This window comes from Leucopleurus acutus (assembly GCF_964270905.1).
Source record: "Leucopleurus acutus genome assembly, chromosome: 2".
In the NCBI taxonomy this organism is placed as follows: Eukaryota; Metazoa; Chordata; class Mammalia; order Artiodactyla; family Delphinidae; genus Leucopleurus; species Leucopleurus acutus.
The window spans coordinates 177,231,217-177,248,264 of NC_139143.1; the positions used below are offsets into that span (position 1 = coordinate 177,231,217).

The 17,048-nt window shown below is 54.4% G+C and overlaps 1 protein-coding gene across 2 annotated transcripts in view; it reads left to right on the plus strand.

The window, feature by feature from the left end:
* The window catches only part of ECE1 (endothelin converting enzyme 1), a gene marked incomplete at its 5' end in the record, with an annotated part of 112,759 nt that extends 95,975 nt beyond the window's left edge, over positions 1-16,784 (plus strand). For both annotated transcript variants that reach the window (XM_082834626.1, XM_082834625.1), the window contains 9 exons: positions 3,228-3,338; positions 4,575-4,673; positions 5,128-5,205; positions 6,726-6,829; positions 9,797-9,907; positions 10,583-10,650; positions 11,450-11,640; positions 13,766-13,861; positions 14,488-16,784. In XM_082834626.1, coding sequence (XP_082690752.1) covers positions 3,228-3,338; positions 4,575-4,673; positions 5,128-5,205; positions 6,726-6,829; positions 9,797-9,907; positions 10,583-10,650; positions 11,450-11,640; positions 13,766-13,861; positions 14,488-14,664 — 1,035 coding nt within the window. In that variant the 3' untranslated portion in view covers positions 14,665-16,784. The remainder of the gene's footprint in view (positions 1-3,227; positions 3,339-4,574; positions 4,674-5,127; positions 5,206-6,725; positions 6,830-9,796; positions 9,908-10,582; positions 10,651-11,449; positions 11,641-13,765; positions 13,862-14,487) is intronic.
* Between the last annotated feature and the right edge of the window lie 264 nt (positions 16,785-17,048).

The window sequence follows — 17,048 nt, forward strand, 5'->3', positions numbered from 1 at the left end:
TATCCTCCCAAGCCCCAGACCAGGTGGTTTCCACCAGCTTTATTTTATTTTATTTTATCTTTTAGTATTTATTTATTTATCTTTATTTGGCCGTGCCAGGTCTTAGTTGAGGCCCGCGGGATCTTAGTTGAGGCACGCGGGATCTTTTTTTTAGTTGCGGCATGTGGGCTTCTTAGTTGCAGCACGCATGTGGGATCTAGTTCCCCAACCAGGGATCAAACCCGGCCCCCTGCACTGGGAGCCCGGAGTCTTAACCACTGGGCCACCAGGGAAGTCCCTTCACCAGCTTTAACTGCCCCACTGTGACCCCTGCCCTCCAGCTACTTCCACCTCCCCAAGGAAGTGGAGGTCATTGTGTCGTTCACATGGCCAGCTAGTGCGTGTTCACTGACGCCCTGCCACCACGTGCCAGACTCTGAGCCCAGTACGGAGACACTGAGATGGGGTCTGTGCCCCAGGCCCCCACGTCTGCTGAGGGGGCTGAGAGAAACCGATCAGTCCTCACGTGCTGAGGGGATACACCAAGCCGGGACCTCTGCAGGCAGCGAGGAGGTGCCCCAGCCACAGAGCAGTGGAGGCTGGAGCGCCAAGCCCCCCTACCCCGGCACAGCCTGCCCACGCCCAGGACCGCAGCTAGCAAGACCCCAGGGGGCAAGCAGAGCTGGCGCCAGGTGGAGTCTTCTCCTGCAGCCCCTCCCAGAGTCCAGGGCAGTGGGCAGAGCCAGATGAGGACTGGCAGAGAGTGGCAGCATGTGGGCCCCGGAGTTGATCCTGGGGAAAGTTCTGTCTCTCCCTCCCCTTGTACACCCACCTCTGGCAGGAAGGGGACAGAGGGAGAGGGAGGCTGGGAACAATCCCTGTTCCTGACAAGAGGGGCTTGCTCAGCCACGAAGGCCACCCTGGGCCCGCAGAGAAGGGCCAGGGGAAGAGCTGGCTGCCCTGCCCTCCTTCCTGCCCCACCTGCTGCTATCTTGGACCAGCCCTGGGTGAGCGCCTGGGTCACAGACGCGACAAGGCAGGGACTCTGTCCCCTGAACACGTGGTCTCCCAGGCTCTCTGAGCCTCAGTTTTCTCATCTGTTGTTTGGGATCATCCCTGACCTCATCTCACAGGACCCTTGGGAATGGCCTCCATTTGGGAAAACACTTTTAATTTGTAAAGCCTTATAGAGCATCCAGGTGCCCATCCTCGTAGGGAGGTAATAGCACAGAGCTCTGGGTCAGAAGTTCTGAGTTTGCAATGCTTCCTCTAACCATACAGCCTTGGGCAAATCACTTCATTGGATCAGGGAGCTCAGTCTTCCCATCTGTAAAAAGGGGTAACTCATCACTGCCCTATTCACCAGAGGGTTGTCTGGGGTTACATGAGGGAATCCCTGCAAGGTCTGCTGTGAAGGCTACCATACTGCACACCGTGTTCTTCATCTGCAGAAAGGAGCACAGAGGGTACCTGCCTCGTCGGGTTAACAGCGAGGATTCTGCAGGGTGGGGCCCCGCACCCAGTAAACACTTACTAAACATTTACTACTATTGCTGATGCTGTTACGCTTTTTATGCACCTGTCTCTCCCCCGAATGTTCTGGGCATTTCAGCTGAGCCCAGAGGGCAAGATCTAGCACAGTCAGGGCACAGCAGAACTGCTCAGAGAACACTGGCTGTGTGAGTTAATGAACGCGTGCATGAATGAATGGGTTTACGCGAAGAACCCCCTGAGAAGACAATAAGAATCAGTCCGTGATTCAGCCGTCCCAGCCTGGAGCCCCCACAGAGCCCAGGAGTTAGAATCCCCCTGGGCCCAACCTCCTGTGGGGTCAGGCTCCGCCAGGTCCGGGTACAGCCCGTGTCCAGCTGTAGGCTTTGAAGCTGAGGAAGAGCAGTGGGTGGGGTTGGGGGGAGGAGAGGGGCGGCCAAGTGGACACACGGCTGGGAGAGTTTAAAAGAACTTAGAGGGGCTTCCCTGGTGGCGCAGTGGTTGGGAGTCCGCCTGCCGATGCAGGGGTCACGGGTTCGTGCCCTGGTCTGGGAAGATCCCACATGCCGCGGAGCGGCTGGGCCCGTGAGCCATGGCCGCTGAGCCTGCACGTCCCGAGCCTGTGCTCCGCAAGGAGAGAGGCCACAACAGTGAGAGGCCCACGTACCGCAAAAAAAAAAAAAAAAAAAAAAGAACTTAGCGAAGGCTGGAGTGCCTTTTTCTTCCTTCCTTTCTTCCTTCTTACCTTTAAGAAAAATTTTTAAAAGGTGTAATTTACACACAATAAAATGTATACACTAAGTATACAGGTTAGTGAGTTTTGACAAATGAAATCACTCCTGTAACCACCAACCCAATCAAGACAGAGAACATTTCCATCAGCCGTTTGTCCAGCGTGCTCTGCACAGGAGGGTCCCTTGCCCGCCATTCCCATCAGTCTCCCCGACCCAGCATCCCCAGAGGTGGGCATAGATGGGACCACGCAACTGTGCGGGCTTCTTTAGCTCAGCAAAACAGCTGTGAAATTCATCCATGTTGTGTACATCAGTTGTTCCTTCCCTTTTGTTTCCAAGTCGTGGGCTGTTGTATAAAAATACCATGTTTTGTTTATCCATCTGCCTGTCGATGGGCATTTGTGTTGTTTCCAGTTGATGGCTGTTATGAAGCAGGCTACCCTGAGCCTGGGTGGTTTTTACCACCTGCTCTTCAGGGTTAAGAAGACTGGGCTTCCTCTGCAGCACAGGGGTTTATGTGAGCAGGGCCACCACTTGTGGTCATACGGACTGTCCACAAAGGCTGCCAGGGCAGGGGAGCAAGTGGGACTGAAGCTAGCGCCTCACCGGGGGGTAGAAAGTTAACTGCCAAGGCTCTCTGCCACCAGGATCCTCATCCTCTTCCAGGAGGGGCGTGGGATGTGGAATCAGGCACGTGAGAGTTCCGGTGGCTGGGGGCCTCTGGACCAGCAGTTTCCCCTTGCTGAGTATCTGTTTCCTCATCAGGCTCCCAGGTTCATTTTGATGGCTCCGGAGGATACCATCAGCATCTGTGAAGTGCTCTGCAGGAAGTAGTAGATGCCGGTGATTAGGGCTATCCCGTGGCCTCTTGGTCCAGTGCCTAAAATAACTTCCACTGGGTCAGAAAAGGTCTCCCTCAAGTTCTGGACAGGAGCACGGGCCTAGCTGGTGCTACCTCCCAGACAGCCAGGGGTTGGGAAGAAGGATGGGGGCCAAGTAACCCCTCTGACTTGTGTTTTCCAGACCTGTCTTCCTCGCTGGAAGTTTTGCGTGAGTGACACAGAGAACACCTTGGGCTTCGCCCTGGGCCCCATGTTCGTCAAAGCGACCTTCGCCGAGGACAGCAAGAACATAGTAAGTGTCTCCCTGTGCACACAGGCTGTGACATCACTCCTGCGATGGCCCCTCACGAGCCTGACAGCCCACGCTCTGGTCTGCTCTGGACCTTCCCTACCCCAGGCCAGGGCTCCAGCTTTAACTCCAAGGTCCTGTTTTCTAAAGCCTTGAATAATTTGAGTTATGCACAATAGCTACTATGATCGGGTACCAGGCACTTTATCTGTAGTAGCTCATGTAACCCTCACCGCAGCCCAGCCAGGTTATTACAGCCATCTCCACCTCCAAGGGGCAGGCAGGACCCAGAGAGGTAATATTGACAGAGCACCCTGACCTCGAGGGGTGAAGGACAGAGGAACCTCATGGCTGAGCACCAGGCGACAGCCAGGCCCCAGCTCAGATCCTGGCTTTACCTCTTCCTGGCTGGGTGACTTGGGATAATCTCACTCCGTGAACATGGAAGTGGGAGTGTCCATCCTGCCAGTGGAGACTAAATGACATAGTGCACACAAGAGGGCACCTGGCACAGAAGAAGGGCTCAATAAATGGTAGCTGTTACGTCGTTGGTACCACTTTTATTTCTGACTTTAACTGCATAGATATTATTTGCAGTCAGAGGTTAGCAAACTGAGACTCAAATCTATTACGTGACTGACCATGACCTACCTGTTAGTGGCTGATGCCATCAGTCCCTCTGCTCTTTCTGCTGCCCGACTCCACCTTCCCCTGCCCTAGAGTCTTCAGTCTCCGGGTCTGCTCTCGACGTTATCACCCTCAAAAGCAGCCATTCATCTCCAGCCCAAGCAGAGCATTTCTGAAACCGCTCCTCAGAACTCGACCTCTCTAGATTTTAAAGCCCAGTCCATCAGAAAGGAATTCTGTGGTCCAGTACATCTGAGAACAGCTACATATTCCAGCATCTCTAAAAAGAGTTGCAGCGCCTGGTACCCAGTAAAGGCTCTGAAAAGTCCCGCAGCAAAGAGACTTTTCCAAAGCTTGCCCTGAGTGTATTTGACCAGGGAGCCCTGTTTACAGAAGTCCAGTCTCATCTCACAGGATGTTAGTGTTCAGAAGAACGAGTTTGGGGGAACATGGCTGTGGCCCCCCTCCTTAGCCCAGCACCTTGGAGGACAAGGCCTCAAGCCAGGATCTGAGTTGAGTCCTGGCCTGGCGTCATCCTTCTCCCTGGGATGCCCACTGCCTTTAGGCAAGTCCAGTGCCCAGACCTGACTGGTTCAGCTGCTGTCTCCTCAGGCCAGCGAGATAATCCTGGAGATCAAGAAGGCGTTTGAAGAGAGCCTGAGCACCCTGAAGTGGATGGATGAAGACACTCGGAAATCAGCCAAGGAAAAGGTGAGGCTGGACGGGTGCTGGGAGGGGCCCCGCACAGAGGGCAGCAGCCTCAGAGAGACGAGGGTGGATGAAGGAGGGACTAGTTTTATCCAATGAGCGCAGCACGGTTGCTGTCCTGCGTTCAGGAGGTGGAAAGTCCAGCACGATGGAGGGACAGCCTTGAACACATGATCGGATTAATGACTGTATAAAAACAAACTGTGCTAAGTGTGCAAGGGAGGTGTGACCATGGATGAGATGCAGCCCAGCAGGGGGTGGTGACCAGGGAAGGCTTCCCTTGGGACATGACATTTAGGCAGAGACCCCAAGGATAAGTGGAAGTTAGACAAGAGGAAGGGACGTGAAAGCTCTGAGATGGGAGGAGCTGGGCCGTTTCCCCTTGGCCCAGACCCTGAGCCCGGCACCCACAGAGCACTGCTGGGCGTTCACTGTCCTCTGTGTCTCTCCTGCCCAGGCGGATGCGATCTACAACATGATAGGCTACCCCAACTTTATCATGGACCCCAAGGAGCTGGACAAAGTGTTCAGTGATGTGAGTGGCTCCCACCCTGCCCCCTTGCATTCCTGAATACCCATGGGGACCCTGCTTGGGAAAGGGCAGAGGCTGGGTCTGGGTGGGCCACTGGAGGCACCATGACTGTCAAGACATCTGGAGATGATGTGCTGTGGGGTTTGGGCATGGACCGCGAACTAAGGAGCCGTTATCTGCTCCTTCCTCTCCTGGGCCAGCCGGTGACCCCCACCTCCCCAGAGCCGCTAGCAGTCAATGACCAGCACAGCACAGTCAGCTCTACTGAATGAGTGGGAAATAACAGGGGAAAACAGATCCTAGAAGGTGTAGAGAGAATTGGTGTCCCTAAAGCATCAGGAGGTGGAGTACAGAGTGGAACCCCTCATACACTTCCCAGCCCCCCAAGTTGCCTCCTATCCCCAGGCTTCTCCCCAACCTCCCCAGAGAAACCTGGACCCCTCATTCGGACTTCGAAACGCTAATGGGAAAAAGGAAGAATAAATCCCAAGTGCACGTTTAAGCTTAATTTAGGCAACAAGCGTAGTTGATACATCCCTGGTGGTTAGACCTTTGGGCAAATCACTCCTTTAAATGGATTGTGCTTCTGCCCCGAAAGATAAAGTTTTATACCTTATAATTGAAATTTGTGAATTCAGGCATTTTAGAAATTGTAATAACCGCTCATCATGGTTATATTTAAAACCAAAGAATATTAAAACTACTTCTGAGAATATGGGCCTCATTCTGCAGCCTTTTTCCTTGAGAGTAATTTTAGATGCTCCAGGGTATCATGATATAAGACGAGGGGCTCCTGGAGACAGCCCAGGCAGACCCCACAGGATTGGAGCCATGACCCCAAGGGCCTAGCATTTTACCAGAGCCCTGATGTAAAGCCAAAAAGTCCTAGAACAGATCTAAGGGAGAACCTTGCCCCTGGCAAGAGCTGAAAGGCCGGCTGAGTGGTGAAGAAGGTGTGCAGTAACGCCTGCCCCCTGAGGTTTCACAGATCCCAGCTGGATTTATGAGGTCTGTGCTGGCCAGCGTGGTAGCTACTAGCCACAGATGGCTAATTAATTAAAATCAAAATGAATTAAATAATTAAGTTAAAAGGTTGCACTAGCCACATGTGAAATGCTCAGAAGGCACATGTGGCTGCTGTCGACCGTATCCGACAACATAGGTGTAGAACATGTCCATCATCGCAGAAAGTTCTGGACCCCACTGGACATATTTCCCACCTAAGGCCCTGGCACGGCTGCAGGGGCTTCCTGGTGCCTTGAGGCACTGTTGGGTGCTGGGCGGCCCTGGGTGAAGCTCTTGGTGTGTCCTTGGAGTGGGGGGGGGGGGGGGGCAGGCCCCAGCAGGGTGAGGGCCAAGGGAAGAGCCCAAGCCTGCAGCTCTGAGCCCTCCGTTCTAGTCTCTGCCCTGCGGACCAGCCCCCTGACTGCATGGGGTCTCAGTTTCCTCGGTTTTAGAAGACACGGTTTGCGTTCAGGGACCTGAGCGGGCTCTGACCCTGTGGCTTGCTCCCGCCTGTCCAGTACACCGCGGTTCCAGACCTCTACTTCGAGAACGCCATGCGGTTTTTCAACTTCTCATGGAGGGTCACTGCCGACCAGCTCCGGAAAGCGCCCAACAGAGATCAGTGAGTCCCCGGGCCTCGCTGGGAGGGCACGGGCTCCTGCAGGCAGGTATGGGGGCCCAGCTCTCCTTCAGCACGAGTAGGGTGCGGGATGTGACTGTCACGAGGGCCCTCTGAGGAGCGCGGGCGGCTGTTACCCCGCTCAGAAGCCGGGAGCTGAGATCAGCCCGAGTCTGTGTGCCCTTAGAGCCCAGCCTGTTGCCAGACGGAGCTTCGTCCCTGGAGTTGAGCGGGCCTGGCATCACCGCCCAGCTCCACCACTTCAGCGTTCGGAGCCTTTCCTTCATTATCTGTAGATAGGATGGGGGGAGCTTAATAGCCTCCTAGAAAACTCAGATGTAATCAGCCTAGTACTAGTTCTCAGACTAAACTCCCTCCATGCCTAAAACATTTTGCAGGGTAAATCTTAGAGAAAAGAGAAGGCAACTTCTTTGCCTCTGGCTCCCTCTTGTGGACAACAGGGGTTTGAGTTGTCTTCAACCAGGGCTCCCCATAAACGTACAAGAAGGTGGTTTTTGATCTCCAGAATAAGGCACAGGCACTGTCCCAGTGTTGTGAATTTATTTGAAGTCTTTTAATTTAGCTTAAAATTTTCCATCTAAAGTTAGTCTCCTACTCATTAATATACCTACCCCTTGATACATCTCTGTGGGACTTACTGGAGGAGACATAGTGACTATCGAGGCATTTGGAGAAAATATCCTTTCTGTCTCACTCCACTCCCCACTGGCCCTTCCCACCAGAAAAACCATTTGGAAGCCAAGTGTTTCATTACTATCTACCATCAGGGCCCCTTCTACACTCTTAAAATCATTGAACCCCCAAAAGCTTTTTTGTTTATGGAAGTTATATATATATATTTTTTTAACAAATTTATTTTATTTATTTTTGGCTGCGTTGGGTCTTCGTTGCTGCACGCGGGCTTTCTCTAGCTGTGACGAACGGGGGCTACTCTTCGTTGCAGTATGCAGGCTTCTCATTGCAGTGGCTTCTCTTGTTGCAGAGCACGGGCTCTAGGCACGCAGGCTTCAGTTGTTGTGGCACATGGGCTCAGTAGTTGTGGCTTGCGGGCTCTAGAGCACAGGCTTAGTAGTTGTGGCGCACGAAATTAGTTGCTCTGCGGCATGTGGGATCTTCCCGGACCAGGGCTCGAACCTGTGTCCCCTGCATTGGCAGACAGATTCTTTACCACTGCACCACCAGGGAAGCCCTATGGGAGTTATATTGATTTTTCTGAAAATGTTATGAAAAAGAACAATTTTTTTAAAAATTTATTGAGAAGAGAGGTATTGTTTTACTTTTTGCAAATTTCTTTAATGTTTGGCTTAATAGAAGACAGCCAGATTCTCACATCTGCTTCTGCCTTCATTCTGTTACAATATATTGTTTTTGAAATATATAAAGAAATCCTAGGACTTCCCCAGTGGTCCAGTGGTTAAGACTCCACACTTCCAGTACAGGGGACACAGGTTCAGTTCCTGGTTGGGGGATGTTCCACATGCGGTGTGGCTGAAAAAAAAAAAAGAAAAGATAGGGATAAAGAAATTCTAGCCTCACACAGACATGTAGTTAGAAAAGGGAGGAACCTTTGAACAGGCTTTTTGATACATGTGCACATCCTTCGTTGATACTATAACAAAACGCGACAGGTGTAACTTTCTTAAAGGTCAGTTGCACCACCCTCCGAAACCATATTCATAAACTTTTCATACTCTGTTACACTAAAATCCGTCGGTCTGTCTTGCGCTTTGAATGAATCTTTTACCGCGGTATGATTTTGTAACACCGTGCATTGGTCATTGGGAAAACAGCGCTTCACTGAATTTCACATATCTTCCAAACAGTAACTTCTTCATTTTAGAATACAAAAAAAATCCACCTTTGGTAATATCACTGCTGACCTCCAGAGAGAAGTCTTTAAATGTTGGGCAGCTGTCAAGTTTGTGGTGGCCGATACCAGTTTTTCAAAATTGTGCTTGAAACTTCAGGTTTTTGGAAACCTTGCATTTTTATCATTGGCAACAAATGGTGTCGGTTGTTTTCCTTGAGGTGATGAGTTCACTCTATTCATTGTCAAGGATATGTCTGTCAAACACCCGTCATCCTCTCAAGTACAAATGGTGTTCCATGAAAAAAACAGAAATGCTTATGAGTGGTTCCCATCTGGTCACGCATAATATTCAGAGACTTGTACTCAAGGGTCTAGATTTAATGAAGTTAATAGTTATGCTGCGTCATCAAGGATGTTCTTAAGTGAAAATGACTCTTTTTTTTCTGGTGAAGAACACGGTGACCAATTGAACAGGCGGTACCACCAGCTTGACTCAGCTCTAGGACTCCAGCAGTTTTACCCAGCGTTACTTTTACACCATCAGTGTAACGTCAACACGATGGGAAAGGCGAATAACATCTTAACATTATTATGAAAATAGTTTGACCTCACAGAACCCCTGAAAGGGAACTGAGGGATTCCCATCCCGCCAGGTGTCCACAGAGCACACTTTGAAAACTGCTGACAAATACATTTTGAGCCTGGATTGTAATGACTTTTTAGTATGTAATGGTCCGTTTTGTTCTTTTTTTTTTTCTGAGATGCTCAACATGTTTTTAATTTTGTATTTGACCACGCAGCATGGCATGGGGGATCTTAGTACCCCGACCAGGGATTGAACCCGTGCCCCCTGCGGTGGGAGCGCAGAGTCTTAACCACTGGACCACCAGGGAAGTCCTGAGATGCTCAGCATTTTTAATAGTCAGTGAAATGAAATTAAACGTAAAGTAAGATTTCACGGTACGCTTGCTAACATGGCTAAAGTTAATAGTTTCTGGGACTGTTGTGTGCTTGTGTGGCCTGGGGCCTGGGGTCAAGGGGAATCCACACTCTTAGGGCTCTGGACACTCTCCAGATGGGCCGTCCCCACCTGCGCTCCCCCAGCAGGCTCTGAGCTTGCCCGTGTGTCTCTCTTGCAGGTGGAGCATGACGCCACCCATGGTGAACGCTTACTACTCGCCCACCAAGAATGAGATCGTGTTTCCGGCTGGAATCCTGCAGGCACCGTTCTACACCCGCTCTTCACCCAAGTACGCGATGCTTCTGTTGCTCCCGCCCTGTCTCCTCCCCCCACCCCTCAGTGGATCCCCCGGCCCAGCCCGGCCCTGTGGCCCACAGCTGACCCCACGTGCACACCCACCTCACTGAGAGCTCCTCGTCCCACTGGCCAGGAGATGTTGCCATGGAAACAACAGCCTTACTCCCTGTGCTTCCCTCTGGGATCTCCGGGACCGGGAAAGCCTCTGCACAGTGGGAACTTGGGGGTTGGAGCCACATATAGGGAAATTCCCCTCTAACAGCGTTCTAGAACAGTCTAAGCTGGGAAGGTGGGAAGAGTGAGGGCACTGTCTCAGAAATGAAATCCACACAGGCCTGGGTCCGAATCCCAGGCCTGCTCTCTGCTGACTGTGTGGCCCTTGGGCAAAATGCCTGAACCATTCCACGCCTCTGTCTGCTCATTTATAGAGTTAGTTACCAAGGCCTAACTCCTTGGGATGACCAAAGAGGACCGTGCGGTGCCACAGAGCACCTGGCACAGTGCTTGGCGTCCAGCGGGCACAGGCAGGGCACAGCAGACTCACCAGGCTCTGACTGGCTCAGGGGCCTGGCTGGAGCCCTGCGGGACTCTGCCATGTCTCCAGGCTGGGAAAGCAGTGGTCCCTCCCCACATGGCGTCACTCTCACCTTCGTGTCCTCCCCTTCAGCGCCTTAAACTTTGGTGGCATCGGCGTCGTCGTGGGCCACGAGCTGACTCACGCTTTTGACGATCAAGGTACAGGTTCCTTGGGGTCCCCTTCAGATGATTCCCCCACCAGCTTCCTGGCCCCACTGCTTCTGCTTTTGCTCCCTTCACGTCTAAGGGTCTTAGCCTTGGAGACAGAAGGATCTGGGTTCATATCCTGGCCCGGCCACCTGCCAATTGTGTGGACCTTAGCAAGTCCCATCAGTTCTGCAGGCCTCTGTTTTCTGCTCTGTAAAATCGGCATGATGCTTGTGTGGTGGTTGTGAGGACAGGGCAGACTCACAGGGGAGCACCCTGCTCCAGGACGGTGTGCAGTGCCAGGGGTGGGTACCAGTAGTCAGTGGGGAGAGAACATTTCTCCACCACTCCAGAGATTTCTCTGGTCCAACCACAGTCAGAAGAGTTAGCACCTCACCAGCTAATGTCCAGAATCCTCCTCATTGCCTCCTGCCTTGGGGACTCCAAGGCCAAGAAGGAGGAGGCAAGGCCTTGGAGGCCAGGCCCTGTCCCATGACCCTAGCACTGCTGGCTGCATTCACCTCCTCCTGGCTCAGGGTCAGAGGCCCTTCACCAGCCTTGACAGTGAATCCAGCTCCACGGAAGCTTTGAACATGCTGGTCCTTTGCCGAGATCAGGTTCCTCTATCCCCCACCCCCACCCCAGCAGCTGATTCATGCAGCTCCTTTAGCACCCAGACCGGCCTCATCTCCCCGGTGCTGGGTGGTAGATGGGTGGATCATTTCTCCCTGGGAGGAGAGGCACAGCCAGCAGCACGGGTCCCGGCTCTGCCTCTTCTCCCGCTGACCTGACACTTCTGTCGACCCCGCAGGACGGGAGTATGACAAGGACGGGAACCTTCGGCCCTGGTGGAAAAACTCATCCGTGGAGGCTTTCAAGCAGCAGACCGAGTGCATGGTGGAGCAGTACGGCAACTACAGCGTGAACGGGGAGCCGGTGAACGGCCGGCATACCCTCGGGGAGAACATCGCTGATAATGGGGGCCTCAAGGCGGCCTATCGGGTAAGAGGCCCCCTCCTCACACACCCCAGGCCAAGGTTGGGACTGTCCAGCTGCTTCTCAGTTAAGGGTGGTTGTAGACAAGCTGGGGCAAGCGCAGCAGCCCTGCGAGCCTCAGTTGCCACATCTGTGGAATGGGTGGCAGTGAGGACTGATTGAAAGGGTGTCTATGAAGCACCTAGCACGGAACTGGCACATAGAAGCCTGTCTACTCTGAGTCCAGCCCGACTGAAGGTCACCAGAAAGGGCTTGGGCTAGACCCACCTGGAGACCTGCCTGTTCTTCCCTTTACAGGGGAAGCCACCACTGACTCAGGCAGCAGTGGGCCCGGGAAAGGAGGGAGGGGTCAGTGGTCTTGGAGCCACTTCCGGCTCACGTCCTGGTTCTGGAGTAAGTCACTCAGCCTCCTTGAGCCTCAGGATACATGGCTGTGGCTACCTAGTCCCTGCATCGCTGGGTGTTAGAAAGATAGCATGTGACCACTTGGGCTCAGAGCCTGTTCCGGAGTGGCACTCGGAGATGTTAGCTGAGTTGGAAGGGAGATACCAGAGGCCAGCGCAGAGCCTCCAGCTCCCCGTGGTAGTGAGAGCAGAAATCCTGCGAGGTGCCCGGTATTGAGGCCTTACTGTGCGCCAGGCGCTGTGCTCAGCGCCCCCGACAGCTTTACAGTTAGGTATCACAAGCCCGTTTTGCAGGTGAGGAAACCAACCCAGCAACATTCAGCAACTTGCCTGACGTCCATTAGTCAGTGAAAGGGAATCGCGAACTTTCTACCCACCGTGTACTGTTGTTGGAGCCGGAGATTCTGTGACAACACAGACAGGGATCCTGCTGTCCTAAAGCTCGCAATTTTAATGGGGTGGGGAGGGGAAGAAAGGCAACACATACCTACACAAATAAATGAGGCAGCTTCAGGTATTGATAAGGAGAAGAAGAATATAAACTAGGCCAAAGAAATAAAGGAAAATGGGGGGAAGGATGGCCAGGGGAGGCCTTCTGGAGGGGATGACATTTGAATTGAGGCCTAAATGATGAGGAAGAGGCAGGGAAAGCTGGGAAAGGAGAGTAGGTACGGAGGCCATGAGACGGACCCAGGCCTGGCGTGGTCAAGGACAGGAGGGAGGACGGGGCAGCGTGGAGGCAGGGCAGGGCCCAGGGCAGGGGGGAGGCCGGAGGAGGGGCTGGGCCAGGCCGCCGGCCTCTGCCGGCTGAGCAAGGAACTTGGGTTTTACTCTGGCGACGATGAGAGCCGCTGCAGGGGTTTTAAGTAGAGGAATGAAATGATCTAAGTTATCCTGTACGACAGGGTCGGCAGACCTGCAGTCCCTGGGCCACATCCAGCCCTCGGCTGGATAAATCAATAAAAATAAATAAAAACTGGGGGGACACAGCCATGCCCATTCGTCTCCATGGTGCCTGTGTCTGCTTTCACCCAACAGCGGCACCCTTGAGTTGCTGCAGAAAAGGGTGTTTGGCTTCCAAAGCTGAAAATATTTACTCTCCGGCCCTTTACAGAAAATTTTGCCAATCCCTGCTTTACGAGGATGACTTGAGTTGCTAAGTTGGGAGGGGATTGGAATTGGACCAGTTTGAGTCACGGAGACTAGTCAGAAAGCTGCTGTGAGGTTGTCCAGGCAAGAGACAGGATAGAGCAATGGGAAAGGTGAGAAGCGGTTAGATTTGGGTTGTTCGGTTGATTGAAAGAGAAGAATCAAGGGAGAGTCCTGGGGTTTGGGCCTGAGTAACTGGGTGGTTGGTGATGTCCCTTACTGTGATGGGAAAGTGATGTGTGTGTGTGTGTGTGTGTGTGTGTTAAGTTTGGGATGCATCTTGGATATCCAGCTGGGGCAGTTGAATATACCCAAGAAGAGGCTGGAGCTAGAAGGGTGTGCATTTGAGAGCCATCGGTATTTAGATGTAGATGGTATTCAAAGCCAGTGTTGAATGAGCTCCCCTCAGAATGAGTGCAGGTAAAGAGGACAGCTCCTCTAGGCTGAGCTGAGGCCACCATCAGAAGCTAGTCCCTGTCCCAACTGGGTAGACCTTCCCTGATCTCCCATGGTAGCCCCCACCCCACCCCGCTCGCTCCTGTGTCATGGGGACCCTGAGCTCTGTTCTCTCCCCCCAGGCCTACCAGAACTGGGTGAAGAAGTACGGGGCTGAGCAGACGTTGCCCACCCTGGGTCTCACCAATAACCAGCTCTTCTTCCTGGGGTTTGCACAGGTGAGTTCATTAGAGAAAAGCCAAACTCAGACACAATCTGCTATCTTGAGTTCCAGGAGCTCTGAAAAACAAAAGGCAAGTTTCCTCAAATTGGGAAGCCCTAGCTCACTGGTCCGTCCGCAGGGCATTTACCCTGTAAGGAGGTGAGCTTCATCATTAGAGAAATTCAAGGAAGGGCCAAGAATGCTGTTAGAGGAATTCCTGCATCAGGTAGGTGAGGGGACGAGGGGACTGCTAAGGGCCCTTCTGCTTCTGGGGTTCTAGCAATGTCTTGAAAACTCAAGACGTCCCGGGCTGTTCCTTGAGCTGGCATTCAGCATGTAGCCTTCTGTTGGTGCCTGGAGCCACCAGGCCATTAGACAGTTTGATCTGGACTCAAAGTGGTTTTGGGGCAGAATCCTTCGTTCAGGTGAAATGTCACGAAGATGCCCGGAACAGACAGAGAGCTGCTCTGGTTGCAGCAGAGGAAGCTGGGATGGGGTCCCACCAGCCCCTGTCTCTTCCTAGCCCACTTGACAGGCTCTCCTGGCCCCCTGGGGTCTCAGAACCAGGCGGGGCCCTTATTTCCCTGCTGTGGTGATGGGGCCAGTGGTGACCCCGGCCTCTCCCATGTCTCACCCCGGAAGGTCTGGTGCTCCGTCCGCACGCCCGAGAGCTCGCACGAAGGTCTCATCACCGATCCTCATAGCCCGTCCCGCTTCCGGGTCATCGGCTCCATCTCCAACTCCAGGGAGTTCTCGGAACACTTCCACTGCCCGCCCGGCTCACCCATGAACCCTCGTCACAAGTGTGAAGTGTGGTGAGAGGGGTGGAGCATCAGGAGCCAAGGAGGAAGCAGGGCAGGGGCTGAGGACCGCCCCCGGGGCGGGGCCAACAAGGCTGCCCGCTCCTTCCGGCGCCCAGGGCGGCGCCTGGCCACCTCGGGCCCCCTCCCTCTCGCTGGAGGGTTTTCAGCCCGAAGCAAGTCTGTGATGTGGGTTCTCACATTAATCCGAGATTTGCTCCCCTGTGAAGACCCGGTCATCCCAGTCACACGTGTGTCAACTCTGATGGGCATTTGGGTGTCAGGCCGGTTGCTCACCAGGCCTGGGCCCCACGCCGACACGGGCAGCTGGACACAGCCTCCTGCCCACATCCAGCGCCAGATACACCACAAACACCACTGTGTCAGTGCTTTAAAGATGTATTTTTGGGGAAACTATTTTTTAAACATTGTGGAATACACTGGAAATCTTCAGGGAAATAACGCATTTGAAACACTTTTTTTTTTTTTAAGGAAAGGATTGGTATATTTATTATGTTCTGTTTTTCTAAATAACCTGTGGACAAGCCCCACTGATTTACCCCCCTCGCTTCCTCACTTGCTGCAAGGTTGGGCTGAAGCAGGATCCCCAGCCACTGAGCAGGTCCCCCAGTGGGGAGCTGCTTCAGTCCCTGGGGTATGCAGTTTCAGCCTCCTCCCCTGGTTCTTGGTCCCCTGGTGCAGAGAGGAGAGGCATAGAGGCCCGGCAGAGGGAGGGGCCAGCTCGTTGGTACCACCCCCTCAGTGTGCCTGCCTCTGTCCCCAGAGTCCAACAGTGGGAACCCCAGCAAGGAAGATCTGACCCCGAAGTCACAGCAGAGGACTGATGGCTGCATGAGGCCAGGTCAGGGCCCTCAAACCCTGTCTGGAGGTGCCCGAGCACCCTGGATCCGGGTCACAGGAGCCCTGCGAGGCTGAGACATCCCCATCAGGTGTACTCTGCTGTGCCCTAGATGTCCTCTTTCTGTCCGCCTTCTTTTGACTGCCCCCCGTCAGTCCTGGGGCCTGTTGTCTCTCTGCAGCATCCTGCCATCCCAGCCACTTTGGGGTCTCTGCCTTGCACACCCTCTTCTCCCAGGGAAGAAGGAAAGGGAAAGCAGCTCTCATTGCCCAAGGGCCCAAATCCTCCCTTCGAGCTCCGTCCTCTACCACTGGCCTGGGCCGGGCTCCCAGGACCGCAGCCAGGCCCGCCCTCCCTTCTCTAGTGCCTTATCCAAGGCTGCGCCTGGGCTCCCCACAAGGAGACAGCCCTCCGCCCCCAGGGGCCCCTTGGCCTCCTCAGTGAAGCCCCCCAAGTGTCCTGACTGGAACACAAGGCCATACCCCCTACTCCAGTGCCACACAGCTGCCCCTCATAGCCACCCAGAGGCTCTGACCTACAGGTCTACGGCACTGAGGTCAGGAATCTGAAGAGCCCCTGAACTTGCCCTGGGCTCCAGCCCACCCTCAGCCCCTTGGGCTGAATCAAGACAATACTTGTAGCAAGATCCACTGCTCTTCTTGGGGGATGCTCTTAGCCACGGGAGGCTGCGAGGGGAAGGCTCCCCCAACCTGGTTGGTCTGGCCTGAGGTGTTAGGGGACCAGGAATGTCGTCCCCTCCCTGCGGCCTCATTTTCTCTGGACTCCCCCACCTGGTGGAGCTCATGTAGCCCCAGGCTGGCCCTGAGGAAGCAGGCACCCCTGACCAAGGCAGGAGCTGCCTCAGCCCTCCTGCCTGGTAGCCAGGCCACCGGGCCAGCCCCGCTCCCACAGGGAGCCAGAGTTCTCCTCGCCCAAGATGAGCAGAGGCTCAGCCACTGCCTCGCCCACCTTCAGGTCGGCCCTGGAGCTGGGGCAGGGGTGTTGGCAGTGGGCTCCAGGTGAGGCCCCTGGCCCCCACCAGCGGCAGGCCTGCTGTCTCTTCAGAGGAAAGGGAGGACAGGAGCCAGAGAAGGAGCTGGAGTCGGGAGCCCGCCATGCGGGCTCCCTCACCACGGAGGGACCGGCTCTCCTGGGCCTGGCGCCCTCCCCTCCCCCACCCTCCTGCCCTCCGGCCTTCCCCGAGGAGGGTCGCAGTCCCGGCACCATGGACTGGGACCTGCCAGCCAGAAGCAGGGGTCCTAGGGCTGAGGGTCCAGCCGGAGGGACCTGGGACCTGCCAGCCAGAAGCAGGGGTCCTAGGGCTGAGGGTCCAGCCGGAGGGAACGTCCTCTGCCCTCATTGCTTCAGGGAGTGGGAGGGGACAGGCCGAGGAGGACTCGGGACCAGCGGGGATGGAAGCAAAGGAAGCACTCCCACTGCCTCCCCCGCAGAGCCTTGGGCAGCTGCGCTCTGAGAGGCCCCTTCCTCCTAGGCCTGGGGAGCCATAGGGGCGGCTTCTCCGTGGGCACATGGACGTGGGGTTT